Source organism: Ipomoea triloba, chromosome 3, assembly GCF_003576645.1.
Source record: "Ipomoea triloba cultivar NCNSP0323 chromosome 3, ASM357664v1".
In the NCBI taxonomy this organism is placed as follows: domain Eukaryota; kingdom Viridiplantae; phylum Streptophyta; class Magnoliopsida; order Solanales; family Convolvulaceae; genus Ipomoea; species Ipomoea triloba.
In genome coordinates this window covers 13,800,070-13,826,462 of record NC_044918.1, presented here as the reverse complement: position 1 = coordinate 13,826,462, position 26,393 = coordinate 13,800,070, and the positions used below count along the sequence as shown (strand labels likewise).

The window sequence follows — 26,393 nt, the reverse complement described above, 5'->3', positions numbered from 1 at the left end:
AAGCTACAAAATTACAATTTCTTAACATGGTATATATGTGTGTAATTTAAATTATAAATAGTCGCGTAGCTATGAATTGTCTGGCACACATTAACATTATTATATAATAATTATTATTATGTGGTTTGGGTATCTTAAAATGAACGTGGCTAGCTAGCTAGGATACTTAAAACAGTACATGCCAACCTTGTATTATTCATCATATAATTACTCCGTAAACAATACCTATATATATATATATATATATATATGGATTATATTGGTCGACTTTTTTTAAATTGGATTTTTCGTCCGTGGCATGTTTTGACAACATTATGGGCAACATCATTTTCACCCGACAAGACCATTTAATTTTCACCAATAATTGCTACCTCCTTAATATTTTATTCATTTCGTTATAACCTGCCAAATCGTACCGATCGATGTTTCAATATTGGACAAATAATTTTTTTATTATCATAATTTTATCGTATCCAATAATTATATTAAATTATTTTTAGATTTTATTCAAAATTTCTTTAAAATTTTACAAGATTCTATCTTAATCGAAACAACCAACTAAGTTAGACAAACTGTTAATTTAATTTTTTTTTTTTTGAAAACGACAAATTGTTAATTTAGTTACTACAAGATTACAAGTTTGATTCATAATGGAGTGTCTTATTGACTTTTTAATTTGAATTGATGAGCTATGAGAATATATACACACCATTAAGATACTCTCATTACATATATTTATAACTTTGATGGACAATTTACAACAAAATTTCAAAGCCAAGCAAACATGACTTAGTGAAATGCGTTTAGAAAACACTAAACAGACAACCTTAAAACGGACAAGCTTGCTATACCGGCGACAACGTCTCCGGTGATTAGTTGTACTTAGAAGCGAACTGGTTGATTAGTGCCAAAGCATTACTAGTGACCTGGGCAACGTTGGTGACCCGAGCCCGAATGGAGGCCTTAATCTTGCCGTTCAAGGCCCGGCCCGCAAACCCGTCCGTGCAGGTGTTCTCGTCGGTGAGGGCGGCGCTAATCCATGTCTGGGCATTGCTAATGTGCCACTGGAAGTCCTGGCTCCGGGCCCGGCCCATGTTCTTGAGCTCCCGGACCGATTTGCTGAGCCGGTCCACGCTGTCACTCATCTCGTCCAGGCAGTCTTTCAGAGCTCCGTACTCTCTGCGCTTCAGCCCTTTGAACTTGCAGAGCTTGTCCACGAAGCCCTTGGTGGATTGGGCCCGGTCCAGGCTCACGGACAGGGCCGTCTGCACTAGCTGCTGCGGGCTTTTCTTGATGGTCGGACCGTACGCCGCCAGGGAAGTGACGCATAGATCAGGGTACGTGGTGGCTTTGCAGGAGGTCTTGATGAAGCTCGTAGCAACCGTCGCCGCCGTCGACTCCGCCCTGCCGGAAATATACAAGATAGAAAGCACCACCACCGCCACAGCTTGAACCAACACTCTCGCCATATTCTTTACTTATGAGTTATGACAGGCAGAGATCTTGAATAAAGATATATGATAAAATAAGGAACGGCCGCAACGTATTTATAGTGGCAATTGAATTTGAGTGATTATTTCGGGCCCTCCACGCTAACGTGCGCAGTGAGCTCAGTGTCATTTGGGCTAACTTTATTGGAAAATAGAGGACAACTATAAGTCTATAAGTCAGAAATCCATTAATCAAGCATTAATTTGAGGTTAATAATGGAGGATTGGAGGAAGTGAAGAACGTTACAAGGCTTAGTATATTTTATTAATTTATTTGCCTAACATTTGGTACGACGTTGAAATAAATTAATAATGTGTGGACCGTACTTGGACCATATTAATTAGTGCAATAAGACTTACTAAGTCTAAAAAAATTACTTCAATGGAATTTTACTTTTCTAGCGTTAAACACAAGTTAACTTTGATTAATATTAATTGAGTCATTGTTGGAAAAATGAAAAGTTCCTTGGTCAAAGTTTACCAAGTCTCCAAAACTTGTTGTTGATATAATGGGATGTGTTCTTTGGGTGAAGTTCCCTATAATTTTAGTTGATAAAGGATCACATAAAAGTAACTTAACTTAGGTTATCGATAGTTAACCGACTTAAACTAAAAACGCTAATAAACAACTCTCGAAAGTAGTCAATTATGACGATCTAGATTATCAATAGTTGACCGACTTAAGCTAAGAATACCAATAAACAGTTCCAACAAACCATATTTTCCTCCTTGTTATATATTGTGCATGGCTAGTAATGAAAGAAGTGATTTTTCCCTCATATAAGACACGACAACATTTAGACAAACGAAAAGATATAAGGGGTGTTTGATAAATGACTGTTAGTGGATTGAGTTAGTGGATTTGACTAGTTGGTTGTAAAAAGATGCTTGGTGAATTAATTGTTATAAAACAAACCAAAATTAACTGATAAGCTTATTATATATGTTACCAAAAATGAACATAGAAAACACATAAAGATGGTCTATTACTATGATGAGTAGATATATGTAAGGTTCAATCTTTGTTCAAGATGCAAAGAAATAAATACCGTTCTGTAAATTCCGGAGCAACGAATTCGCTTTTAAGAATCTAGGATAATAGTTTTTCTACAATACAATATTTAATTTGTATTTCAATGCAAAATTTTCAACCATTCACATTTTTAAATAGTGAAAGTAGGTAATGTTTTGTGGTGTTGAAATCTTGAAATTTGCTACCGACACGGTACAGAAACGCCGATATGTAATGCCGACCAGAGGATAGGAAACTATTTTTGTTAAAAAACGTTAAATGTACCAATCGCCAATCGGACGTTTCCTCTTTTGTCACGAAAGCTGTGATACTATTTATGAATTATTATTATTAGTAATCGACAAAAATGCCCCACCCTCTATTTCTCCTAATGTTGTCTATATTTCGTGTTTTTTAATTCTCTAATTTATATCTTATACGATTATTAAATACGTGATTGATGTTATAACGATATTATGTATATGTGTCGGTTGCAGTATAATAAGGTCGTGATCTAAAAATAAAAATAATGAATCCGTACATAGTAATATATTATATGTACTAATATTATGTGATTCAATTTGAATAGGAAACTAATATTAAATTATTAATACTGTACTATATAAATTTGGTATTCATTTTATTATTTAATTTACATTTTTTCTATAATATAATGTCACTATCATATTATGAAGATGTGTCTCATTTTAATAATATAATGTTGGAATTTGTACCACTTTAGAAAAGCAAAAGATACTTTGTATAAAAGATGGGAGATTTAAAGGATGGCAATTACGGCCAAAGTATTCACACAAAATAGTATTTAATTCAACAAAATATAAGGAAAGTGTTGTCAATTTTTGTTTTTGAAAGTGATTTTTTTCCACAAGTTTTATTATGAATAAGTTAAAAGGTCATTTACGGAGAATTGAGATGCGAAAAAAGTTTTATTTACATATAATTGATAGATGATCAAAAGTGGTGAAGGTAGAATCGATGAAAAAAGTGCTATTTTCATATGATTTAAAGACGAAAATTGTTATTTTTTTGTGTTTTTATTTTATTGTATTATTTCGTTTGATAAATATATTAATATAAATTAGTTATCATTATTGTTTTAATATTAAAATTAATTAATATGACCATTGCATGTGTGTACATACAAACCCTAATATCAGTTATGCATGTGAAAATTTATATTCAAATTTGATCCACGTGGAGTGGATATATATGAACTTTACCTACAAGGCTAAATTGCCAAACCTACAAGTGCTAAATCTAGACAAGGGTTAAGAGGTTATTGAATATAATGTTGATTTTTAATTACTCATAATATATAATTAGGTATGAATGGGAGACATGTGAGTTGTTAGTTAAATCATGTGTGAAAGAGTTGAATATAATGATGTTTCTTTTTTAAGGATGAAACGTGTAATGGGTAACCGACTAATTTGAGAAACCATAGCTTTAAAACGTTAAAAAACAGAATTAACATAATAATTACAAAAAATAATGTTTGGAACCAGCCACACTTTCTGTACATGGGTTGTTGTTACTTGTTAGTCGGCCAATCTCTAATGTGGTGTAATTTACTATCAAATGATAGGCTGTTTAGCTAAGAATTTTGTATTTAACAATAATTAATTATACCACTAATAATAACTATAGCATTTTCCTTACTATTCAACTACAATGAGAGGAAAAAATTGTTCTATTGTGTATAACGCGATCTAATTTGCTCCACCGTCTTGATGTAGTGATGTCATGTCATAATATTTGTATCAATAGATTTTTAGTCACAAATAATTGTTCTGATCACTTTTGGATGATGCAGAACCCCCTGTTGGTAATATTGACCACTTAGTAAAGTGATTAGAAATTCTAAAAGTTTGGTTGCACATATAGGCATAGCATAAATCTTAATATTATTCTAACCACTTTTTGCTCGACACCAGTGCATTATATGTGTGTGTGTGATGAGAATATCATTATTAAACTGGATAGGTCTAAGGAGGTGAGGATCGCGAAGAAGGTGGTGGGCCAATCTGGAGAGGTGTCGCTGACCGGAGGAGGCCGCCGGTGGGGGCGTGTCTCGCGCCCCCGGTGCACCCACAAATCCACAATATAATGAAGGACTAAAGGTTGAATGAGATACCATAAGACTCTTCTAACTTAAGTATAATTTATTTTTTTTAATCAGACATTAAGTCTTATTAAGCATAGATAAGATTATATTCGGGTTGTTATGCCGTGGACCCAGGTCCACCTTGCAAGGTGGACCTGGGTCTACATTCACATACACTATACTCTACATTCACAATTTGTAAACTCCACATTCACACATTGTGAATGTAGAGTATAGTGTATGTGAATGTAGAGTATAGTTACTAAACATATAATCCTGTAATGTGTGAATGTGGAGTTTACAAATTGTGAATGTAGAGTATAGTGGATGTGAATGTAGAGTATAGTTACTAAACATATAATCCTGTAATGTGTGAATGTGGAGTTTACAAATTGTGAATGTAGAGTATAGTGGATGTGAATGTAGAGTATAGTTACTAAACATATAATCCTGTAATGTGTGAATGTGGAGTTTACACATTGTGAATGTAGAGTATAGTGTATGTGAATGTAGATCCAGGTCCACCTTGCAAGGTGGACCTGGGTCTACATTCACATACACTATACTCTACATTCACAATTTGTAAACTCCACATTCACACATTACAGGATTATATGTTTAGTAACTATACTCTACATTCACATACACTATACTCTACATTCACAATTTGTAAACTCCACATTCACACATTCAAAACTCTATATTCACAGGTTCTATACTCCACATTCATAACTTGAAAACTCCACATTCACACATTAAAGGGCTACAAGTTGTTAGAACTTCTTAACTCTATTACAGATTCACACATGCATAACTCTACATTCACGATTTCTATACTCCATATCCACAATTTGAAACGTCCACATTCACACATTTCTGGGCAACTCTACATTCACACAATCATAAATCTACATTCACGATTTCTATACTCTACTTTCACACTTTGAAACCTCTACATTCACACATTTTTGGGCAACTCTATATTCAGCAATATGTTTACTAATTTAAAAAAAAAAAAAGAAAAAAAAAAGACAAAAACGACGTAGTTTTGGACCCAGGTCCACCTTGCAAAGTGGACCTGGGTCCACAGCATAATTAATGTATGATCCTCAATACATTAAGCCCAAATATCCACTCAAAGTCATTGGGCTACACTTTTTTATCATCTCAAGGTATTAAGGTTTTGGTCTGCACTCTGCAGTCCAATTCATTCTGCAAATTGGGCACAAATTGTACACACTACCTTCTAGCCCATTTCATAAGTTATCTATCGGCACGGTATTAATAATATCGAACACAAAAATATAAACTATATCTAGTTATATCATTTACTATTGATACTAGATAGCTCTCAATATATATATATANAATTAATATATATATATATATATATATATATATATATATATATATATATATATATATATATATATATATATGTAGTTGTATTCAATATTATTGATAGGAGATAAACAGTAAAAACTTAAGAAAAAAGAAAAAAATTGCCAAAAAAAGGAGAACAAAAAGTAAAATAGATCACTTAATTGGCTTAAATTTCATAATTTTGGCAAAGTCATCGTTGAGACGGATTCTCTTCAGGTGATGCAAGGTCTCAACTCAATCTTGAATGATCCATCTTTTCATTTAGTATTAGTTGATATTAAAAGCTTAATGAATATGCATGCTAAAGTTAGTTTATCATTTTTTAGGTGATTTATGAATCAGACGATTCATTTATTAGCTAAACAGCATGTTTTTATGTCTGATTGTGTGGAGTGGTTCTCAAACCCTCCAAAAATCATTTGTAATGTTCTCTCCTCATATTTGAATTAATGTGATCACTCTTTTTTCAAAAAAAAAAAAAAAAAAAGTAAAATGGAATACAAAGGAGAAATAAACCTTTGCTGACAACATAAGCAAGTCGAGAGGATTGAGGAAAGCACCTAACATAGTGATGCTGACGGAGGAGTGAGGCAATGCTTGAGTAAGATTAAAACATTATAAAATGTAGTTTGAAAATGAAGGTCCATACATGGGCCAATGGGATTGGAGGCCCATCTTGTTCTATCACATCATTGGGCCCACTTACAATTGTGGTGCCCAATAAAAAGTACCCATCATGTTTTAGTTACCAAGCACTTGTCCACAACATAGTTCCCCAATCTCATCAACTCTTATGCCTGCGCGTGACGACACGCAACTCAACTCCACTTACATGCTTCAATTCATGCTTGTAAGAGCCAAGAGGGGAAAGGAACACCCTAAAACAAAGAGCTAATTGTAAATTATCTCAACTTCTTTCGATCTAATATAATGATGTCGAGCCAGTCATTCTTAATGATATGTTGGAAGGGGGTTGATGAGAATCTAAGCACACACAAACCCCTATCATATTGGCAAGAAAAACATGTTTAATAATATGTTTTGTTCTCTCTATACGTATGAACTACTTAAGAGCTAGCGTTGACAAACCACTTCATCCCCATTTAGTTTCTCTTGTACTAATATAAGTGTATGATCACAGTTTTAGAGTTAGTTACTCTCAATGATAGATAATCACCCTCTAATGTCACTATAAACTTTTAAAGTTGACCCAAACTTTAGCTTTTGTAACAAAACATGCAAAACACCCTAAGTAAAGCGCTTAAGCCAATTGCCTGAATCAAAACCCCACACAGGGACGAAGCTATAGTGGAGGCCGTGGGGGCAATAATATGAAGGGTTTGTGCAATAAGGGACAGTAGAATGGACGCGCGAGAGAGTTAGTGTGAGTGTGGAAAACACTATAGCGCATTATATTGAGGGAACAATTCCTACCAAGGAAAGGCCGGCATGCTCATCCATCATTCATTCTCTCGTATATAAAGGAAGGTGGTGATCGAGTGGGCCTCTGGAACAGATCCATATCTGAGAAAAAGAAATTAATTCTTCTTCTTCTTCTTCTTCTTCTTGTTTTGGCTCAAAGGATAGGATTAGGTAGAGCATTATATTATATTGCAGCAAGATTGTTATGGGCAGGCAACCTTGCTGTGATAAGTTGGGCGTGAAGAAAGGGCCGTGGACTGCTGAGGAAGATCGGAAGCTCATCTCTTTCATCCTCACCAATGGCCACTGCTGCTGGCGCGCCGTCCCTAAGCTCGCCGGCCTCCGCCGCTGCGGCAAGAGCTGCCGCCTCCGCTGGACTAACTACCTCCGCCCTGACTTGAAGCGCGGCCTTCTTACTCAAGAGGAAGAGAACCTCGTCATTGATCTCCATGCACGCCTCGGCAACAGGTATGTACCTTCTTAATTAATAAACTCATCTTCATTATATATATTAATATCTAGGTTTATCTCCGGACTCGGCGGGTTGAGTCCAGCCATCAAAATGTGGTGCTGGCTACTAGAAGTAGAAGAAAATAAAGTTACCCCTTAACTAGCTATTGCTTTTAGTATAGTGCAATAATAAACGCTTGATCATGATGGTCAGTATAGGTGGGCAAAAATTGCAGCAAGATTACCTGGGAGAACAGACAATGAGATCAAGAACCATTGGAACACTCATATAAAGAAGAAGCTTATAAAGATGGGAGTAGATCCACTGACACATGAGCCATTACAGAAAGATGATGAAGAAATGCTGCCACCATCTTCATCAAATTCTGGTGACCAAAAGCATAAACCTGCAGAGAATGATGATGATCTGGAAGAAGAAGAAGAGCTACCAAAAATGGAAGAACATAAGCAGTGCTCTAGCAAGGAAGCTGCCATGTTTGCAGCAGCTCCACAGCCACAGGTGGAAGCTGATTATTATGACCAGTTATGGTCAGACACATTTTTCAACGATCTGTCATGGAGTACTTTTGGAGGAGATGAATGCAGTGACTTTGGCATGTCATCATCTTCTCATGGAAGCTCAGAATGGCTCATGGATTTGCAAGATTTTGGTGAAGATCAAAGCTGGGCATTATTGCCTGGTAATCAGCCTCCCAAGAACATGGACATGGAGATTCACACACAGGATATAATAACCTGGAAGTTCTGATGATATGATGAACATGTGATCATCATGTGACATTAATTAATGTATAAACAAGAATACTTGGGCCAATTTTACCAGTCCTGCAAACTTGTAGAATAAGAATACAATATAAAGCGTGGTTTGAAGGGGCTTAAATTTCACTTTTTTTTTTTTTCCTGAAAAGAATGTATTAAGGATGAAGATTGCCCCGCTCCAAGGAGATTGAGAGGCTGAGAAACTGATAATATATATTCTGGGTATGAATAAGAAATGTACGTAGTTTGAAACAAAGCATATGTAAGAGTGGGATTCATATTCAGAGAACAAAATTTCACTTACAGCAATACCATTATATACAACAAACCCATCACAAGTGTATATATGTTCCACTCTACTGCCATTTTGACATCCCCTTCATCCTAAATCCTGTGATAGATTAAAAGGAATCACTGTATGTAGAGTCAAAATTGTTTCATTCTGATCGAAGCTGTAACGTAACTATGACTACTGTTTGAATCTTTGATAATTCCCTGACCTAAGGTTTTAGCTGTGCAGCACTGCTCCTGTTCTTGACCGATCATTCTTGTGGAGAAAATATGATCCAAGAGAGACAGTTTTGTTCGCCAGAAATGTAATTGCTGTACTTGATTTGTCATGGAATGGGTGGCTCCTGCTGCTTCAGAGCTTCGACTGATTCTTTTGCATTCTTTACTACCAAATCATAATTCATGGAAGCCAGCTGCGATAAATTCTGAGAATACAAGCAATGAAATTCTATGATTAGTGTAAAAATGTGCATAAATTAAATTCGCCAGCAATTTGTATCTCAAAAAGTTTGGAAATTTCTGCAAAACTTATACGAATGTAGAATATATAGCATTATCTGATGTGCTTTTCTTGCTTTACAGCAGCAAAGCCCAGGCTAGCATGCATATCCTACCTTGAATGAAAAGTTACTGAATGAATATTGCACTTGTAGGGCTGGAGTGCCAAACTGTGTCAAGTTGCCACATTCATCGCCCTGTATCAATGGAATAAATAGAATTATGGATCATGACAAAACATATATATACAAGAAGCATTGAATAGTCAATGCAGCAATTGGGTTTTACATAGTTCCTTATGAGTGCATGATTGTGTTTGAGCATATTCTAGAAGGGAGTTAAGAATTAGGCAGATATTAGCATGATGGTGGTGGTAGTGGCAAGAGTTCTTTGACAGTGAAAGATGTTATTAACAGAATGAACCATTAAGGTGTTATTAGACCACCCAACCCACTAGTTAGTAGTTATCATCAATGATTCAATGATGTTTGGATCCAAATGTTGGTTTGATACTGAATCAAAATTAATCGATCAATAAGGCATGTACCTCTTCGTCCTGTACGTTGCTGCACGTACTGCTGCTGCACGAGGCACTGCCTGCCTCACTCATGCCATCAAAATCACTAGCTCCGCAGACATCTTCATCTTCTGGATTCCAAATGTAACGACTCATAAAATAACTAGTATCATGCGATTCAGCAGCTGGTATGAATGCAGCCTGTGGGCAAGGAGAGAAGTACAGGTCTATTTTTGTTACCAGGAACTTGTTTAGAATCCTTTATGGAGAGTGAGAGCGAGAGAGAGTGAGAGAGAGACCTTTTGCCTTGCTAGTGTATCCCAGTTGATATCCTTAAAAAAAGGATGCCGTTTTACCTAGTAATGAGAAACACTACAGATATTGAAGTTGCTATCACAGATTTTATGTTATTATTCACTAAATCAAACTTTTGGAGGGAAAGTTATTACCTCTCCAGTCCCCGTCGCACCTAATCTTTGAACAGGGTTTTCGATCAACAACCTAAAGCAAAGATACATATAAAACAGTGTACGATGAGCAGTAGCACTTCCCTGTTACCAGCAAAGAAAATGCAATTAAATCTTACTTGTTAATCAAATCATATGCTTCAGAGCTTATTTCATCTGGTACCCTCGGCCAAGGTATGTCTCTATTCATGATATTGTTGAAAATTTGCTGCACAAAATACAAATACATCCTATATTAGTTTTGAGCCACGACAACACTCTGGACACATGCATTAATGCCACATGCTATTTCTGAAATGACTAAAATGTTCAGATTAAAGGAAACATAAGTGTGCTTCATATTACTTTTGGCATGGCAGAATTTGATTGAGCATCCATAGAACATTTTTGAAATACAATTATGATTTGGCTCTGCTATTATGCAGTTCATTGTGATAAAGAATCAGATCAAAAGAAGCACAAGCATGTGTACATATACTCGTAAAGATATTGGCCAAAGCACAAGCTGTAACTTCTCTCAACCCTCTTGGTTTCACTAAAGAGTAAGATGGCATACCGCATACCTGAGGGTGTTCTGCATTGAAAGGTGGAATACCAACAAGGAGCTCAAAAATAATAACACCTATAGACCACCAGTCAGCAGTTGCACCTAGAAGAACAATAAATAAGATGAAATTTCAGCAACACTTAAACTAAAACCTTATTTATTCTGTGTATGAAATAGGATTCATACCGTGCCCAACACCGAGGAGTATCTCTGGTGCCAAGTAATCAGGGGTTCCAACAACTGAATCCTTCTGCTGTTTTTCTCTTTTAAATGATGACTGCACGTTTAGTTTACCATTCCCAAGCAAAGCAGAACCTGATGAACCTGACAAGTCATCAGTGCTGTTGATAAGACCAACCTTGGAGAGCCCAAAATCTGTCAACTGTGATGGGAAGGATTAGATTTATGAGCGGACAAGAAAAGCAGCCCATAACAGTAGAAGCTCATAAATTTTGTTCGAGGAAGACAACTACTCCATATATGTTTGCATCATGTCAACAGAAATTAGAAAAAAAAAATAAAAAGCAAAACAAAACAAAACCACTTTAAGCCTGGAAATATTTTCTCTGCTATAAATCCTCCCATGGTCACCTAGCATATGTAAGCAACCATGATAGTAAATTTGAGAGGAGAAATACGCATGATCAGTGTTAGAGAAAGCTAAGAGGGAGTTAGAGAGTGTTTCTCCTAGACTTGGGTTTTAGTTTTTGAATCTTGTGGCTGTGTTTTCTAGCTTGTGTGTATAAATAGGACCTTGTACAGCTTCATTATACAGATAGAAATACAAAATTTCATCTGTTTTACAATCAAAGAAAGCTTTCAGCTCCATTGGAACATGATCTATTACCTTGACAGTTACCCTAGTTAAAGATACTCTACTCTAACGAGAAATAGGTTCACTCAATTCCTAACAAAGATAAAGCTACTATACCTTACTCTAGAAATGTGACTATTACATGCACACACAATGTACTTCAAAATCCAGACATAAGAAAGATATCTCTGGCCTACTTTCACCACTCCAAGGCTGGCTTTGAAACCATCTACTATTTAGCAAAGTATAATTATTTCTTCTTCTTCTTCTTTTTTTCATAGAAGTGGAAACTTCATTTCCATAGTTACATGTATTGCATCTTTTTTTTATTTTATTTTTTCAATGTCTTATTGCATAAAAAGGAAGGATGGTGATAAAAATTACAAGAACTATTTATGGTGATGATAGAAAGGACCACATGGAGGCATAGAGCTGTTTAGTAATAAGAGTATTGACCTTGATGTGACCATCCGGGCCTATCAATAGATTGTCCGGTTTCAAATCCCTATGGATAATATTTAAGGAATGGAGATACTCCAAAGCAAGAACCTGAAAGGAGTAAATTAAAGTGCATATATAACTCTTTGTGACATTGAAAATTTTGCTGGCACATCTTGTTTGTTAAAAGAGAACCAATGTGTACTTACAATTTCAGCAATATAAACACGAACCATGTCTTCATCTAAGCAGCCAAGATTTCTCAGCAAAGAGAAAAGATCTCCTCCATTCAAGTACTCCATGACAAGATAAAGATTGTCCCTACATGTGAAGGAGTAGAAAAATCGGACCTGTTCGTCCACAGATTTTAAAGTTGTAAATTGTTTAGAAAAATATGTGTAGTTGTACAAGAGAAGTGTAAAATAAATGAGTAATAAATTTTAAGATATGCTAACCACAAATGGATTGCGAACTGAAATTAAGATATCACGCTCAGCCAAGATACTTTCCACAGCATTTTTGCGTATCAAGTCAGATTTTTTCAAAACCTGCAAGAATTTTAAGTAGCAAGCCCAAATTCAATAAAAATAGATGGTGTGAAGCATGAATGCAAGGCTATAATATATGCATTGCATATTTTTGGTCATCAAATATCTTTGACTGGAAAGATCCTGTTTTATTTCAACACTATTCCATGAGAACATCAAAACATGTTTATGTTTCTCAAAATCATATAGAGTCTTCACCTTTATTGCAAATAAATCACCAGTAGCTCTTTTCTTTGCCAAGAAGACTCGCCCAAAAGCACCCCTACTGATTGGTTTTATTATCTCAAAATCTTCAATAGATGTCCGATCCTTAGAGCATAGGTTAATAGGACTTGCACGCACACTGCGTATTGTATCATCATCTGCTGAGCTTTCCTCATCAGCAGTGCTATTTGGAGCAACCACTTTGTCATCATCGATCTGTCCACAGAGGAGGACATATTTCTCTCTGTATAGTATTTAAGTAAATACAGTAAGTGGTCCCAAAAATACTAGGGAAGTGGAGACAGATTTACATGCAACTAGCATTATCAGGCAGTTTGAAACCATGAGAAATCTTTTATGCAGACCATGATGTCATTTTGTAAGAAAACTCAGAAAATGAATTGAACTCACTGCAAAAGTTTTTCGATGCGTCTCCCAAATGTCTCGACAACAAGAGCATCAACCTTCCTGTCTTGAATGACATACTTCAGGTCTTCCAGACGGTCAAGCAAATATTCTAATGTACTGTAGTCATTGTTGTTCACATTGGCAACCGATCGAGCAATATCCAGTAGCTTACTTATCTGTCAAGCCACTAAATATTGTAGTTAACACATTTAAGAATTGAAAAAAAAAATTAAAAATTAAAGAATAAAATAAATGCAAGGATAAATAATACTTCATAGTACCAACATATTGGTAAACAGAGATGCAGCAGAATATCAAAGCAGAAAAATAATTCCCTGCCAACAATCTTCCGAAGAGGATAAATTCCTCCAACAGGTAATATGTTGTCCTGTAGCTAAGCTTAACAGCATCAGCAAGAATCTAAGATCTTCAAGAAAAAACAAGAATGGAGGGGGAAAAGTTGACAATTGCAAAAACTGTTATCTTTAGGTTAGCACTAACAGACTAATGGCAATTTGGGAGAATAATGTATCACATAATATGAGAAGAAAAAGCCAAAAAATTCCTTGTCTTTTCTGAAAATTAAATAAACCAAAACCTGTAAGAGCCACATATCAAAAGCAAAAGCAGTAACTAAATGATAATTGAACGATATGTTCGGTTGCTCTCAAAAAAAATTATAATTCCAGACTGAAAGGGGGATGAAAAAAAAGAGTGCTATAAGAGAACAATGCCTGCTGCAAACAATCATAACAATCCAAACAAAAGAGTTCTCCTTAGACAAGAAGGATCTCAGACTTAAAAGAAGTTCAAAACAGACAGATGAAAATTAGCAGTTAACTCCCACAAGAAGTATCCATCCAATGAAACCAAAATTAGCACAGAATGGTTGGTTTTCATTAACAATTAAACATATTTATTGTAGTGAAGACATCAAAGAGAGAACAAGATTCAAAATCTTCAAGATGTGAAATACCTGCTGATAACTTTCATGTTCAGATATTGTTCTGCCTCCACTCAACAGCAGCTCAATCTGGCTTTTCCGAGGAGTCAGCAGTGGTGACCGTGGTGTCAAGCTCCCAGCTGATAAGGTCTTCCTTGACACGCCAGACAAACTGTTGAGATTATCAATCCCAGTAGTATCAGACTCTAGAGCATAGCCTACTATGTCTCGAGAGCATTGCCATGGCAACCCATTCTGCTTTGTAGACGAGACATCCAATTCTTCAGCAATGCTCAAAGCAGAGACTTTTGCTACCTCACAACTCACCATCCCACTGTCAACAGTTTTTGGTGTCCATGATTCAAGCATCTTTTCAAGAATTTCTGCAACTCTTTCAAGTCGTTCATTTACAGTCAAACCTTTTAAGTCGCACCTATCAGCTATAGTGCAAATTCTTGAATGTTGTTCTACATAAATGATTGGAATTTCAACTTCGCATATACGGCAGATAAATGAATCCTCATAAGATATATTATGGTTAGACCAATCTCCCCAGCTTAACCTCCTTACTTTAGGGGGATCCTCTGGATGTTCAGGGTGGCGAAGTGGAGTATCCTGATTCGCAGTGCTGTCTGTTTCTTCTTTATGTAGCAAGGAATCAGACTTATCCACTGGTGGTGCATCAACAGAGTCATGGACTTTCTGATGTCTTTCAGGTGCAATAGGAAGCTTCTTCCAAGAGGACATTCTAAAGCTTCCTGTAGATGAAGCAGCACTCTTTGCAGTGCTAACCTCTGTGGTCTCTTCACCAAAGTTCTCATTTGTTTCATCTTGCCTACCTGTCAAACTGCTATGGCCTGGTCCCTGGGCTTTTTTGTTCCTTCTCCCACTCGATTCTTTCCTCCCAAACGGGTGACTTGAATCTTCAATAACAGGGGAAAGCACTTGTTCTGGATAGATGCCTAGGTCACTAAGCTGATGGGAAGACAGAACATGGTCTTCAAAACCACTCTCCTTTTGGAACCGTACAAGCCTAGTACAACGAGTAAGTATGAATAAGAGGCGGGTGTGGGCTTGTTTGACAGTACCCATTGGTAACTCTTGCCTGCGATCATCTAGATTCTGAACAATACCTTCACAACACAACCAGAAGTCACTAGGTGACATCGTTGCACACTGCCTAGCTACAACCAACAAATCTTCCAAACTCTCCCTCCAATAAGGATGGGGTGGTTCTGAGGTCTTCTCAAGCATTCCAACTAGATCTCCAGCAAAGATGCCCAAATCAGAGTTAACCTCTTCCTTTAATTTATCAAATTTTGACCGAATCATTACCATAACCTCCTAAAGAATTGCAGGTAGAAAATGATAAGTTACTCAAAAGATTCATATCATTAATTTCTGGGAAACAGCGGTAACTAATGGAAGGCAGCAAATTGTTTTCATTCTATAACATAAATGAGATCATTAAAAAAAGCAACTCATACTTCCATTCTCCCAAGTGCACGAGATTTCCAAAATGGAAGAGGTCGGACTCCTTTGGAATCGAGCTCATGAGAGAAGCTCTTGATGTCTGGCACTCTCTTTCTGCGACCACTAGTCACACGCAGTATAGCTTGAAACCGTGGAGATTTCATTTCCTTGGCAAAAGCTGCATGGTAACCCTACAATAAGCACATCAGCATACATGAAATTAAGCTGAGTAACCTAACCCTTTCAACTAACTTGAATGTATGGCAGAATAAAAGAGTCATATAGACCATGCTGTGTAATCAGCAACTACCTCTGAATCCAAACGCCGAGGTGACAGCACTTTCAATGATTTAGTCTGACTCCAGTGGACCTTTTTACCTGACATAAAATAACACAACATTTATTCCCTTGTGTTTAGGAAACACAAATAAAGATACTAAATTTCTAAATTTATTCATTAGCTCATCCAGAGACAATCCAATTGCATACAATCTATAAAATATTGAGTAATGTAGCTAATCAACAACATTTCAAAGATTTTTTTTTGGTGAGAGAGAGAGAGAGAATAGATTGAAATACACACACGTACCACGTCCCACGAAAAGTTCAGCAGATTGATCAGCATTGGATGAAGACCTAGAGCGCGATTTGGATACACCTCTTCCCCTACTGCCGCCTCCGTAATCCAAAGGGATAGGAATATTTTTTGAAACTATGAGCGGGGACGGAGCTGAGCGAGTCCTAATGCGATTGAGGCCAAGAGACGATGCCTCAACCATGGACGCATCGTCACTATCACCGCCTTCCTCTTCATCATCACCATCATCATCCTCGTCGCCGTCGTCGGCAACATCATTGATATCATCTTCCTCGTCGTCGTCTTCAGCCACGGGTCGGCTAATCTGAGGAATCTTCCGTAGATGCTTCACGACGGGAGGCTTGGCCGCCGAGTCTCTGTGGTCAGCGGACAGTGGCGCATTGTGGACGGCGGCGTTTGAATTTGAGGTCCTTTCTGATTCTGCATTGGCATCAGACGACATTGCAGTGATGATTATAGCTGCATATAGATATCAGGATCTGGCTCATTCTCCCATGGCAATTGTATTGCGGAGAAAATAGCTATGGCGGATCAAGAGCTCGAGGTTGAGGAAAGTTGAGGAATAGTGATATCCTAATCCTAATTCCGGACATGGATGCCATCATTTGCACAGAGATCAGATTTTCGCGGGAAGGAGGCAGCGTACACGAATACACCTTCAAAATCACGTACGTTAATTCATTTATTTTTTTCGACGTGCGCTCGCACTACCTATCTTAAAAAATAAAATAAAAATAATTACGACGTCACACAATATAATTATAAATGTAAAATACATTTTTAATCTATAATAGCAACCTGGCAAATTGGTCGAATACTAAAGTTCCAGGAACTTCAACTTTCATTGAGGGTTGTATGTTGGTTAATTGGAGTTGTATGTTTTTGCCTCCATGATTTGAATCGGTTGTCTAGGCAGCTATGCTATGAATTAAGCTGGCAGCCATGGTCCTATGAATAATTCGATTGGAGCTATCTATTAGTCTTTTTTATTTGAATCAATTTACTATAGAAAATTTAAGTTTTATTTTGGTTTACTTTAATTCTTTACGAGCTTTACTTAAAACGCATATTCAAGTAATGGAAGACATGACAAAAGAATAATTGAACAATGTGGGCAAGCGATGATGTTTGGACAATAGGTGCTTGGTGGGAACATGTGGGGGGATCGACGGTGTAAAACGCGCATTCACCTAAAAGGCACGTTCAAGTTCAAGTAAATTCATGTCATTTTTCTGTTTCCCGAATAGTTATACCTAGTTTGTGTTGGGTCTGGCCGTCTGGGAACAAAAAACCATCATAACCAAAATAAAACAAATGTATTGATGGTACAACAACAAGAAAATGGTTGTCTGGAAACCTTGATAATTGCAGTGCATCCAGCCATCCATCCAGTGTATGTATGCTTCCTAGTTGCTGAGTATACAGTCTACCAGTATATAGTTGAACTGAAAATTACATCACTTCCCTAATAGATTTATATTCTGGTGGGCTGACTGTAAGAGCTTCACCCTCCACAGTTGCTACCCATTCCTGCAGGATGGAGTTTACTTCTTCCGGTTTCTCATCTTGTGGGCAATGACCTGAGAATCGCTCACAGAGAGAAGAAGGAATAAGACAGCGATTGCATATTGGAGTGATTGAGAATGAAAATTCAACCGATATATATCAAATTACCAGCGTCTAGTTCCCGGGTTAGAATTCCTTTGCAGTGTTCGCGAAGCATGGCAAGCTTGGAGGAATTGTCAGAGACTAGTGGATCTTTCATTCCCTGGGAAGATTCAATGTAAAATGTATATACATGCACAAGTAGATGAAGTTAATGGATGGTTCTCTGTCAGACCAGTAATGTGGACACTGAACAAATTACCTGTATTACTAGACTTCTTCCCTCAAATCCTTGCAGAAGATAGTTAAGAGGAACTGAAAGATCAAAGCTGAAAATGCTTTCCAGGACTACCATCACACCGGGGTCATATGACTAAATTTCAGTCAAGTGCAGACGTGCAAGTTTAGTAGTAAAACTCATTTTTATCAATTGATTCAAACAACTAGCTATAGCGCTTTAGTAAGCAGTCAGTAAATTACGGTCACAAGGGAATGATCACACAAGAGATTTAGACTACTAGACAAGGATACTGCTCTCAGCATCTCAGAAATAAGCCATTCATCCACGCGATCACGTCTCTGCAGAATACAGATTTTAAGTGAAGAATAGATAAAGCATGCAACAAATGAAGCAGTAACAAATATCTAGGGTCCCCTTACTGTTGGATAGTAATCTCTAACTATGTTCCGGAGGCTAAATCTTAAGAAGAGTGAAAGGAATCTAGCACCGAGCCAAGCTGCTCCAGATTTTTGCCTAACCTGACAGATATATCAACTCATTTTGCATCATTTAACTTCAGGAGAAACATAAAACAATTAAAGAAAGTAACAGTATCGTGAAGCATAAAACAATTGCTCATACTAAAACCATGGTGCTATTAACCAGAAATCCAGCATTTTAAATAAGTAAATGCTGATTTGTGCATGAGAAAATGGGAGGGGGAAAAACAATAGCCTTAGTAGGATCTATGCCGATGGGATAATACCCAAAAAAAAAAAGCACCAAAACCATGCCATCTTACTTTAGAATATCGTGAAGCTGTATAGTCAGGAACAACATTGCCAGCACTGTTCACAAGGACCACAGACTTCACTAGAGCAGGCCAAATACCAGTAACAATAGCAGCCAAGTAGCCTATAAAATGGAAGACATACAAGCAGTTAAACTATCAAGTCATTCAAAAATAGTTCAAAATATTGCAAGAACACATCATTGTGGCACAACACTATAATACATAGATAAAAGGTTATGTGTTTTGCTCTGTATTTGGAGCATGAAGCACTGTAAGCATACCACCAAGTGAGTTCCCAACAAGATGTACTGGTTCTCTGACAACATCAACTATGAAATCTTTGATCAGCTCAGCCAACATCACTTCACTGTACACAACATTTGGTTTCTCTGATTTTCCAAACCCCAAAAGTGTCAATGCCCATACTCGGTTCCCACTTTTGGCTATAGGATTAATGTTGTCACGGTAATGCCCAAAAAAAGCACCAAAACCATGAACAAGCATAATTGCAGGGCCTCGATCACCAGCAACTGTATACTGCAGAATTGCAATAAATAGTGGATCACACAATCCCACCACTCCCAACCTCCATATTTTAGGCAAAAGAAAGGAGCAACATACAAACAAAAATAGAAACAACTTACATGTATCAGATGGCCATTCCATCTCCATATCCTAACAGAGAGTTTTCCTTGGCCTGTTGCTTGACTTTTTAAAGCCAAAAGCCAATACCACTACCACAAGAAAATGTAGTAATGAGGAAAGAAATCAAACAATACAAGAAACCTCCTTTACAAAGTCATCAAAACCAAATTATAAGAAGACAGTTACCTCCATCGAACAGACTGTATCAATTGCTGCAGCAACAGTTATTGTTGAATATCCAAAAGGAGATATAAATCCACCATTTCTTTCTTTCTCATATTTGATAGCTTCATAATATACTCTTCTTCTAGATACAATCCCAAGAAGCAGTGCATACCCAAAAAGGGTACCAAATGATGCTCCTTCCCGTGTCTCAGCATCACGAAGTTTTCCATGTACCCTGTAATACAAATCAAATAAGCTCCCTTTACATTACTGACCTGAAGCGAATAAAGAAGCAAAGAGTTAACATCACCAAATTGGTAAAAAGGTTAATACCCAGGATATTGGACCATCCAATTGACCAATTTCATTGACTATTCAAACAAGAGACCAGTTTCCTTTTTCTAGATTCTTTTTTGTGATATATGCCAAACCAATAATTTCTACTAACTGGACAATCTAATGGACTATTTCTTGAGCCCATGCTCTTATAAAGAAATGCAACCGTGACCTAAGCTAAATGAAATAAGATGACACAATCAAATGAGGAAAATATTCTTCAGAGCAAGAGGGATATAATCCAAAGGGACCAAACTAAGCTCACATTTAGAATGGATAAACCAATTCAAATATGAAAAAGCTAGTCAAAGATATATATGCCATAAGCGAGACAATGAATCAAATTTGAAGTAGGAGGAAAACAATACTCTAAAACACTTCCGTATCATAGCTAACACATACTCCTGCCATTCATCACGAGCAGTGCCCTCTAGATATCGGAGATATGCAGCAAGAGCATTTAACACAGTATGTGTACCACCAGCCACTATGTTTCCCTGCTCAGTTGCAAATGCTGATTTTTCTACTCTATTCCTTGGGGCACTAACATCACTTGAAACCATTTGATTGCCTTCACTTGATTTTGTCTTCCGCAAACCTTCAATAATAGAACTTAGAGATCGATCTTTCTGCCGCCAATTCCAAGCTGAAAACTTGAAAGCCCATTTAACTTTTGATGTGTCAGCATTGCTGCCAACAAAATTCTTTAAATCATCCAACGTGGGCAAGGCACCTATTTCACAAGGTCACTATAAAATTTCCATGACCCATTCATGCAAATAATTCATGAACTTAAATTATTCTGTAGGGTGAACAAAAATAAAACAGTATTTGTGAAAAGCTTACCCCATGACAAATCCATTGGCACTTTAGGTAATTTGGGAGAAGAGTGGGGTGATGTAATGGGCATTTTCTTTTTCATGAATTCATCATATGATGCTGGCAAATCATTCATGTTCTACATAGAAGAAATAAACATTAGGAAATCGCATAGAGGGCTCTAATACAGATCAGTATAGATAAAGGTTTTAATAGTAAATAGCAGTACCCCAATATCATAAAATGGAGTATTCCATACAACGACTCTAGCTCTCCTCTCTGCAAAAGATATTCTGGCCAAGGTTTCTTTCACACCATTCACCACTTCGCATAAAACATATTCTACCTCCTCCTCAGCAAATACACTGGAAGCATCAACCTGTTCCAATCCTAGGTGATGAAAGTAACAATATGAGCGGATAACTGCTTCAAGTTCTCCTCTTTCTTAGACAACTAAATATCAGAATAAGTAAACATAATGTCATACAACCTCTTTGACAACTTCTTCTATAACACTCTCCGAACTCCCGAACCTGATCATAAGATTAGAGCCTTGCTCCATCAGCGAACTCTTCAAATCTCCCAGGGCGGAAAGAAGCAATTCAAATGTTTCATCAGTAAACCCTGCAACAGTGATAGCAATAGTGAATATGTCCAAGTTAAACAACATAAGAAGTGGCCAGGTAACTTGTCACTTGCAAAAAAGAGAGCACACAAGAGGTGATACTTTGCAATATTCTTAATTAAAGCATAATGGATTACTAAACATGACATTAAAAATAGAATATTGGTCCAATTAATGTTGCATGGCTAGCTATGATATCTACATGATTAATTTATAACTCTGAGAAAACATTATAGATTACAGGAATTCATTCAAGTTTACAAATACATTTCATGCAAGCAAAGTTTTGAAGTTTTAAAATATGAAAGTACATGAAAAGACTCTGGCGCTGAAGCAAACAAAGAATAGTTTGATCATGAAACAAAGTTCTTTAACTTTTGGAAAGTATTACTGATTTACTCAAATACTCGAGAACTAATTAGAATACTAAATTCATAGACTGATTAATACAAACACCTTGACAGGGAATAAATAAATATCACAAACTACTCAGTATATACTTTACCAACGAATGTCACGTTGATTTAAATCAAAATTTACTTCCTGTTGTCCCCAAAGTTCATTTCTATACCAGAAATTTTTTGCATTATAAATAATAGCTCAAAATAATACACTTAAAAAATGCCTATAACTTGACTACTTGAGTGAACTAAGTAGAGACTTCATACGCGAAAGAATGCGGTGATCGAAAACGTAAAGAGGCACGAGCGTCTGATGCTGTGAAGCGGAGAGGAGACCAGGATGATCGCCGATTCGAAGGTCATGCTTGTACCACAGAATCGCTGAGCCGTCGTCCGCCGCCGCCGCACTAGACTCCGTCGTCCTCCCAACGCTCATCCTCACCGACATTGATGAGCACCATCGGCGAGTTCGAAGCTCAGCATTGAGAAGTGCAGTTCTCGGCGAGAATGAAAGAGAGAGAGAGCGCGGGAAAGCGAGAAGCGCCATGGCAGAAGATCAGTAGAATTGGAAGAAGATTTGGGATTATAGTAAGCTCGAAATCTATTAACTATTGAATTTAAATACGGAGAAGTTTACGTGGCCATCGGAAGGAAGTATCTCATCGGAGATTGTGGCGGAGAACGGCTTTCTTTATTTACTGTACACCACCCGGAAACTTTTCAAAGTTTCAAATTTGTACCCGACATTGTAGCCAATATATTTCCTTGCCCATTACTTGAATTACTTGAATTGGTTTATGATAGTTAATATAACAATTAAAAATAGTGAATATCATTTTCATCTACCAAAAAAATAAATAATAAAATAGAAGCCCCGAAAGTGGTGGGTGAGGGGTAGAGCATAATTATCATATCTGAATGTTACGAGTTCGATTTTGAAAGCATTCTCTTAATCGAGTCTGTCACACAAAATTTTTCTAATGTAATTTTCTCTTATGTGTGATTTGCAAACTATTACATAAGAATGGAATTTACATAGTATACAGTATCAGATATTGACTAGTATCAGATATTGACTGTGAATTTCTCACATAATCCAAAATAATAAAATAGAATAAAGATTTAATCACTGGTCTTACTCTTTCTTACCGGAAATAGATAATAGAAACTTGAAAGATAAATAAATGGTATAAATGATGGTTGGTAAGATATTACAAGTTGGACTTGGTTGTACTAATTTTTAATTAGTTTGAATTTAATTAATAATTTTTAAATATAACTTTTTGAAGACTGAACTTTTATTTGAGAAAATAACTTTGTGTCACTAAATCAAGTTCATTAGCATTCTTAAATCTTACTTTTTTTTTTTAGAAAAGCATTCTTAAATCTTACTTATTTCTTATTTAGTTACTCTTTGACGTTATAAAAATATATATATTGTCTTTAGTTTAGGGACCAAACTAACATTTTGGGGAGAAAAAAAAAGGAAAAAGTGTCAAATAGGCCACTGAACTTATCGCTTTTATGCAATTGAGCTATTGAACTTAAAAAGTGTGCAATTCAATCATCAAACAATCAAAATTTGTGCAATTGGACCATTTTTACAAAAAATTTCTGATAAAATTCAATTATATTACTAACATATATGTATTAAGAGTGACATTTTCTTCTACCATACTAGTTGGGAGTCAATATTGAAATGTTTTTAACTCAAATTGAATTAAATTTTTTTGTAAAAATGGTCCAATTGCACAAATTTTGCTTGTTTGATGGTTAAATTACACACTTTTTAAGTTCAATGGCCCAATTGCACAAAAGCGATAAGTTCAGTGGCCTATTTGACACTTTTTCCAAAAAAAAATAAAAAATCTTGACGGTTGAGAGAAGTCGAACTGACTAAACTGAAAATGGCGCTAACTCTCCATTTATGATTTATCGGCTTCTCTCTTCTGTTACCAGGACTTGAAGATCATCTCCTTCATCACAGAGCTAGACCTATAAATCTCGATCTGCGCCAAATCACAAGACTCATCTTCATCGCAACCCACAGAAAACGCGCAGCCGCCTCATGCATCCACGGTGGCCCCGCCGCAGAAGAAGCCCGGCTTAACCGGCCTAGGTTTCAGGTGAATTAATCGATGAAATCAACACTTAAAGTTCTGATTTTTATTTGGATTGTTGGAGTTATGTTAGATTTTTGTTACAATGTCTTTCATTTTAGGTGCAAAAATGAATTAGCTAACCAATCTGCAAATAGTCTAGATCTCACCAGTTCCACATTATGGAACATTTTTCTATTCCCAAACCAAGGGTATGCAATAAACTCTGCTTTGTGACTTTAGCTGCCAAACGACCGAAAGAAACCAAATTAGGTTGTACATAACTAAAGGTCAATAGGTTACTACTCCTACTAAGAGTTGAAATTGTAATTTGTGGTTACCAAACAACCAGACGAACTTGGATTTCGGGTAGGCTAAAGTACCATGTGCAGAATGAGAAATTTAATTATGAAGGGTGAAGACTGATTCATCATCTTCATTTATAAAACTAGCTTTCCTGCATTAAATGTGGTCGCTCCAACCAGTTTGTCCATGCATTTTGCCATGTATTGCCCCCCAACTGTATGTGCAAAAAGTGAATTATCTCTTTCCTCAATATAGATTATGAACCTTAAATGATTAATGAAGTTAGAAGTTGTTGTAAAGTAGCTAGCATTCTAGTCTAGGGAAGCTCAATCTACATGTCTCCATCTATATGGATCTTCTTTGAATGTATCATCCACAACTCATCTGCCATCCTGATTTAATGCTAACCTTAATCACTTCAATTCATACTAATATCTGTATTTTGCAAGTCATTTGGCTTTTGAAAAACTCATCAAACTTTTGCTTCTTTGAATGGATGCCAACATTGTTGAAGCTTGTGTCATGCATTTAAGATGCACATCTTACTTGTTTATGCGTGCTCTTAAGGCAATATATAAATGCCCATCGAGTCTTCAACACATAACTAACTGGTTGACCAATCTAAAGAAAGTTAATAGTTCTGTTTTGCTGTCAGCTATAGGAGAACCGGCCTGTAAGCCGTTGATAAGGCACATTTTGTTGATTTACCCCTTCCACCAAGACTCTAGGACAGGGACGGTAAGGAGTGTTTGCTCGGGATTGGGATCCGTGATAATAAGGTTTCTTAATGAGTCAACAAATTCAGTTGTGCTCATTGGAATTGAAGTGTGGCAACAATGTGTACTTGAATGCCATGTTCATGGGTTTTAATTCCATTTACTTTGACACGGCAACCATGAGTAGTGCACTGCTAGTGATTTATTGCTGTCACTATTTGATCAGAAATTTTTATGGGCTTAGTGTGTACTACATATCCATTACATTATACATATGACAGACCATCAATGATTCTTGATTAAACTGTACTGTTTTTAAATCCATGTGCATCAGTACCGCATGCTATCTATCCCTTGCAGATACTTAGCTATTTTTACATATCATCTTCATGATATAATGCTTTTCTGGAAAAGTTTTCTTGATATGAACTGTGATGATCTAATGGTTTTGCACGCCCATTATATTAGTACCTAATAAGACCAAGCTAAGTATACTGTATTTACAGGCTACATATATACACCAAGAATCTTCTATCCTTGAGAGGTCCCCCACTAGGCCTGTAACTGTTATCGTCTTTTGCGTCTCACTATCCTTGTACAGCCAAACAACTGGAATCAATTCCAGAAACATGTCTCCATTGTTCCACTTGTGGGATATTCATGTGCACTCCATAAACTCAGCAATTCTTCAATTCTCATCTTCTCCATAGTCATTTAAGGTTAACATCTGGGTTTAAGGTTGCATGATTCAACTTGCAAAAGATGCTAAATTGTCACCCAAGCTAAGCTAAATCTGAGTTCTGAGTAGTGAGAATATGAGCAGTAAAGATTTTGTACAATCAACACTGTTTTCTTTGCTTGAAATTTGATCATTTTTTGAAGTACTATGCATAATTCTGTGTTCTGGGTTTCACTTTCATTATACTGTAAAAGGCATTCCAATCAAGGCATCATTAGGGGATCCACTTTACAAAAGGAAGTGTTGGTAAAAGATGTGTTCTTGGCTGACCCACACTGCATCAAAGCAAATTCGCCAGTAAATAATGTAGTTTTTTTTAAAGAGGTAAATAATGTAGTTTGTATAGTACTTTTCATGTGCATATATTAGTTACAATACACTATCAAAGAATATCGGGGTTATCCTCGTCCCAATCTCCCAGACAAGTTCCGGTGGTGGTGGATTAGGTGATTTTTTTAAAGTTGTTCCCTTTCTTTAGTTCAAAAAAAAAGTATATAAACATAACACAAAGATTGT

General features: G+C 36.5%; 4 protein-coding genes across 6 annotated transcripts; 1 reads left to right on the top strand and 3 right to left on the bottom strand.

Moving 5' to 3' along the window:
• Positions 1-639: 639 nt before the first annotated feature.
• On the bottom strand, positions 640-1,518 carry LOC116012149 (21 kDa protein-like). Its single transcript, XM_031251627.1, has one exon. The coding sequence runs from the start codon at positions 1,467-1,469 to the stop codon at positions 873-875; it is 597 nt and encodes a 198-aa protein (XP_031107487.1). The 5' UTR covers positions 1,470-1,518; the 3' UTR covers positions 640-872.
• A 6,000-nt stretch (positions 1,519-7,518) lies between these two features.
• LOC116013251 (protein ODORANT1-like) lies at positions 7,519-8,971 on the top strand. The gene is made up of 2 exons (XM_031252907.1): positions 7,519-7,900; positions 8,102-8,971. Exons 1-2 carry the CDS (start codon positions 7,638-7,640, stop codon positions 8,649-8,651), a joined length of 813 nt encoding a protein of 270 aa, XP_031108767.1. The 5' UTR covers positions 7,519-7,637; the 3' UTR covers positions 8,652-8,971.
• Positions 8,922-17,789, bottom strand: LOC116013249 (probable serine/threonine protein kinase IRE). 3 transcript variants are annotated; one of them, XR_004097229.1, is made up of 19 exons: positions 17,766-17,789; positions 16,400-17,064; positions 16,121-16,188; positions 15,825-16,001; positions 14,371-15,681; positions 13,398-13,570; positions 12,981-13,230; positions 12,690-12,782; positions 12,444-12,584; positions 12,253-12,345; positions 11,169-11,364; positions 10,999-11,084; positions 10,555-10,643; positions 10,418-10,469; positions 10,268-10,324; positions 9,999-10,169; positions 9,568-9,648; positions 9,163-9,378; positions 8,924-9,053 (listed from the first exon to the last, which is right to left on the bottom strand). XR_004097229.1 is itself a non-coding variant. In XM_031252903.1 (18 exons), the coding sequence occupies exons 2-18, from the start codon at positions 16,848-16,850 to the stop codon at positions 9,280-9,282; spliced, it is 3,588 nt and encodes a 1,195-aa protein (XP_031108763.1). In that variant the 5' UTR covers positions 16,851-17,064; positions 17,766-17,789; the 3' UTR covers positions 8,922-9,279. The 3 variants fall into 3 exon arrangements, 2 of the variants coding, with proteins under 2 accessions (XP_031108763.1, XP_031108764.1); XM_031252903.1 differs by having other exon boundaries at positions 8,922-9,378; XM_031252904.1 differs by lacking the exon at positions 17,766-17,789 and adding an exon at positions 17,207-17,298 and having other exon boundaries at positions 8,922-9,378.
• LOC116013250 lies at positions 17,685-22,712 on the bottom strand. The gene is made up of 14 exons (XM_031252905.1): positions 22,285-22,712; positions 21,482-21,615; positions 21,221-21,370; positions 21,019-21,130; positions 20,575-20,905; positions 19,858-20,071; positions 19,671-19,760; positions 19,308-19,563; positions 19,036-19,148; positions 18,674-18,772; positions 18,545-18,592; positions 18,276-18,386; positions 18,083-18,176; positions 17,685-17,988 (listed from the first exon to the last, which is right to left on the bottom strand). The coding sequence occupies exons 1-14, from the start codon at positions 22,562-22,564 to the stop codon at positions 17,861-17,863; spliced, it is 2,160 nt and encodes a 719-aa protein (XP_031108765.1). The 5' UTR covers positions 22,565-22,712; the 3' UTR covers positions 17,685-17,860.
• Positions 22,713-26,393: the final 3,681 nt, after the last annotated feature.